Source organism: Henckelia pumila, chromosome 3, assembly GCF_033568475.1.
Source record: "Henckelia pumila isolate YLH828 chromosome 3, ASM3356847v2, whole genome shotgun sequence".
Taxonomy (NCBI): domain Eukaryota; kingdom Viridiplantae; phylum Streptophyta; class Magnoliopsida; order Lamiales; family Gesneriaceae; genus Henckelia; species Henckelia pumila.
Genome location: NC_133122.1, coordinates 26,194,659 through 26,198,493, shown reverse-complemented (window position 1 = coordinate 26,198,493; position 3,835 = coordinate 26,194,659). Strand labels below are relative to the sequence as shown.

Genomic DNA, 3,835 nt, shown 5'->3' with positions numbered 1-3,835 from the left:
CTAAACGAGCTTTGAAACGCTCCACTGTCCCATCAGCTTTAAACTTTCTTTTGTAAACCCATCGACAACCAATAGGGATTACACCAATCGGTTTATCCACCACATCCCAAGTTTGATTCATCTCAAGTGCTGCTAATTCTAAATCCATAGCCTCTTGCCATTTGAAATCCGAAGCTGCCTCATGATAAGAATGAGGCTCTTTAACCGAAGAAATGGCAGACAAAAAACTTTGAAAAGATGGGAAAAATCTGGAATAAGATAGATAATTGGATAAAGGATAAGTGCAAGCAGCGGGGGAAACATATTTAGACATGCCGTGTTTAGGAAAACTCAAACGAGTTTGTTTGGATTGCAGACAAATAGAACAATGAGTTAACATTGGTTTAGTATTTAAAAAAGGAAGTAAGCGCATTCTAGAGAGAGACATATGACCCAAACACCGATGCCACACATCATCGCTAACAGAATTTGAACCAACTAAATTATTTTGCAAATGTAAAGTATTACAATGAACGACAAAAGAAGAAAAAGAAGGTATTGAGATAGGCTTGACTTTCTGAAAAGATGCAACATCGAGATGATATAGACCACCTCGTTCTTTACCAATCCCCATTGTCTTCCCAGTCATGAGGTCCTGGAACAAACAAATATGAGGGTGAAAGGTAACAGAACATCGAAAAGATTGAGTGAACTTTGACATGGACAACAAATTAAATCGAAAGTTTGAAACACAAAGAATATTAGAAAGGATCAAGTTGTCGGAAAGTGATACATCTCCTAGCTTATCTATTTGAATCATTCCACCATTAGGTAGTCTTACAGACCCATTGGAGTCACCTATAGATTTAAAATTTCGCAGCAATGAGTGATCCTCTGTCATATGGGCATTTGCTCCAGTATCTATGATCCAATCCGATACACCGTAACCAGAAACCATACCTGCCATATTAACCATTGGTTCACTCGGAGATTGTACACCAGTTGTTCCCAACAACTTCAAGATCTCGGCGTACTGAGCTTGTGTAAATACTTGAGTCTTGCTTTCGGGTTGTGAAAATTTATCAGCATTAGCACTTCCTTCAACTGCATGAGCATCCGCGGTCACTTTGTCTTGTGTGGAAAAGTTAGTTCCTCGACGCCTGTAATCATTTTTATTCTGTTGTTTGGGATATTTGTGACCAGGAGGATATCCCACAAGTTTATAGCAATATGATTTAGTGTGTCCTGGCCAATTACAGTGGTCACACCTTAACTGATCCTTCTTTTGAGGAGCAGGCTTGTTTTGCTTACAATAAAAGACGGATGCAAGAGGATCCACAGCCGGCAACAATCTGTGAGACTCTTCTTGCGAGATAATAGAGAAAGCCTGTCCAACACTAGGCAATGGATCCATCATTAGAATCTGACTTCATATGTGAATGTAGCTCTCATTCAAACCCAATAAGAACTGCAACAACCTATGTCGCTGATCATGTTCAATATACTTCCGAGCAGTATCACATTCACACGATGGCAGGGTGACTAAAGATGCATATTCATCCCAAAGCTGTTTTAACTTGCAATAATAAACCGAAATGGTGTCATTACCCTGACTCATCCGACCTATATCTCTATGGATAGAAAAATTTGTGAGCCATTAATTTTGTCAAACTGTTCTTTGAGATCACTCCAACAACATGAGCTTCAGTAGCATATACTATACCCCCAAAAATTTCCTTTGATACGGAGTTCATAATCCAGGACAAAACCAAGGCATTCACTCTCTCCCATTGAGAAACAGTACCCGCACCAGCATGAGGTCTCTTATTTGTACCATCAATCAAGGATATTTTCTTTTTCGCACGAAGTGCGATCAACATTGCTCTGCTCCATATGCCATAATTTTCAACTCCAGTCAATCGATCAGTGATGAGATTCATACCTGGTGTATCTGATGGATGTATGAATAGCGGATCATTGAAATTCAAGTTTCCAGAATTCACCATGGGTTAATTGCCCAAATCGAGATCTGTTTGAATCACAGAAGAAGTGGAAACAAATTGCTGGATATCGCAACGAAGAACTTCGCAAAATCAGTGGCGAAGAAAGAAAAACCCAAAATCACATAGATAGATCGATGGCTCTGATACCATGTTAAGGTAGAGAGAAAGAGATTGAATCGAATGAATTCATCTTCATTACCCCAGAAATGTAAGTTACAATATGTATTTATATAAAGCATTTCTAACTGCTAAACCGTAATAAGAAAATGAATAAGTCGCATTTCTACACTAACACTTATACTAATACTTTGAGTACTACTATAACCAACATTACTGTCCAGTAACTACCTCTTTTAATTCCTTCACTTTTGCTATGTTTAAATTTGGTTATTATGAATTTATGGTGTAAAATGATTCCCTATGAGGTTGTGAGTTGTGATGGAGTTGTATTGTTTAAGTTTTGCATATTTTCATTTTCATTGAATATTATGATGTTTGTCAAAATTTATAAGTTAATCTGCTATAATACTTTATTCTTATCCTTCATTAAAATAGGTTGAATTCTATTTAATTATTTTAGATTTATTTTAGATCACACAGAAAAATTCTCTCAATTTTCTCATTTAAATTTTGGTTAATTCGGCCGGTGACCGAATTAACCGATTTTTAAATTGGTTCCGTCTAGTCGATTATTCAAATTAATTCGGTCGATTCGGTTTTCCAAAAAAAAAAATTTGATTTATTCGGTTAACTGCTATTCAGTTCGATCGGTAACCGAACCGACCAATTGCACAGGCCATTCTTATGTATAGATTTCATTACACTTTTACTTATAAGAAATATTATTTAAACAAATCTATTAAATTTATTGATTAGAATAAAATTAAAAACTTAAATACGAATATTATATTTTTATTTAAATATATAATTCATTTTTATTGAATTAAATGAATATTTAATTTTATAATTTTTAACTTTTAAGCTTTTTATGTTCAATAAAACTCAAATAAGCTTTTGATCATGAATATATTATTTAAACAAACATCAACCTCAACTCGATTCTAAACGAGTCAAGCTCAAATATAACAATTTGACTCGGCGTTACTTATTTTTACAAGTTACAAATTACATGAGTCATGACTAAAGATGTCATTTTCCATAATTTGGCGAGAGTATGCTACCCATCATGGAAGCGAAGGGAAAGTAATAATCTGTATGTCTAAGAAAATAGATAGACAAAAGTTTGGGGAAAAAATTTGGTATCCATTCCCAAAATGTAGGAGGTATAAAGACCTGCTTTAACGTAACTCATCCATACAAATGAAAATTTCATTTCAGAAACCATGATGAATTTGTGCAATGCCTTAACTTACATCGCTGAGTTTGTGTATATTTGGAGCAGATGGTGTGATTCCCTTATATTTTAAAATTAACAAATTAATCAAGAATCTGAAGTCTAAAATTTTGTCACATCATATAAATCGGGAGAAAGGACATAAGTACATACCATTAATCATTTGACCTAATTATGTCATCAAAAGAGACAGGATGTTAAGATTAGTCTCAAACTAGACACTCCGTCAATCTTTCCAATTTTCCATAACTATAATATAAAAAAATAGAGGACAAAACCACGTTTTTGGTCTTATATATTTATTTGTTTGCAATTGTGATCATAAAATTTGTCAAATATCACTTTTATTCATATATATTGTAATTTTTAACAATTTTAGTCGTTTTTCATTGAAAAATATTGACTTGCACCTTATTCTCTAAGCACTATGTTTAAGTCACTTCCACGTCATGTGCTACCACATCAATGCCATGTTTGAAAAAAAAACCAAAAATAAAAA

General features: G+C 34.2%; 1 protein-coding gene across 1 annotated transcript; it reads right to left on the bottom strand.

Moving 5' to 3' along the window:
* Positions 1-1,408: 1,408 nt before the first annotated feature.
* On the bottom strand, positions 1,409-1,985 carry LOC140888305 (uncharacterized). Its single transcript, XM_073295990.1, has 2 exons — positions 1,668-1,985; positions 1,409-1,555 (listed from the first exon to the last, which is right to left on the bottom strand). The coding sequence occupies exons 1-2, from the start codon at positions 1,983-1,985 to the stop codon at positions 1,409-1,411; spliced, it is 465 nt and encodes a 154-aa protein (XP_073152091.1).
* Positions 1,986-3,835: the final 1,850 nt, after the last annotated feature.

Bases quoted from the DNA above. Each gene is read 5' to 3' on its own strand.
- LOC140888305 (XM_073295990.1), bottom strand. From the start codon at position 1,985: ATGGTGAATTCTGGAAACTTGAATTTCAATGATCCGCTATTCATACAT. The intron at 1,556-1,667 runs GTGATCTCAAAG...TATTATTGCAAG, and splicing joins CTGAAGCTCATGTTGTTGGA to TTAAAACAGCTTTGGGATGA.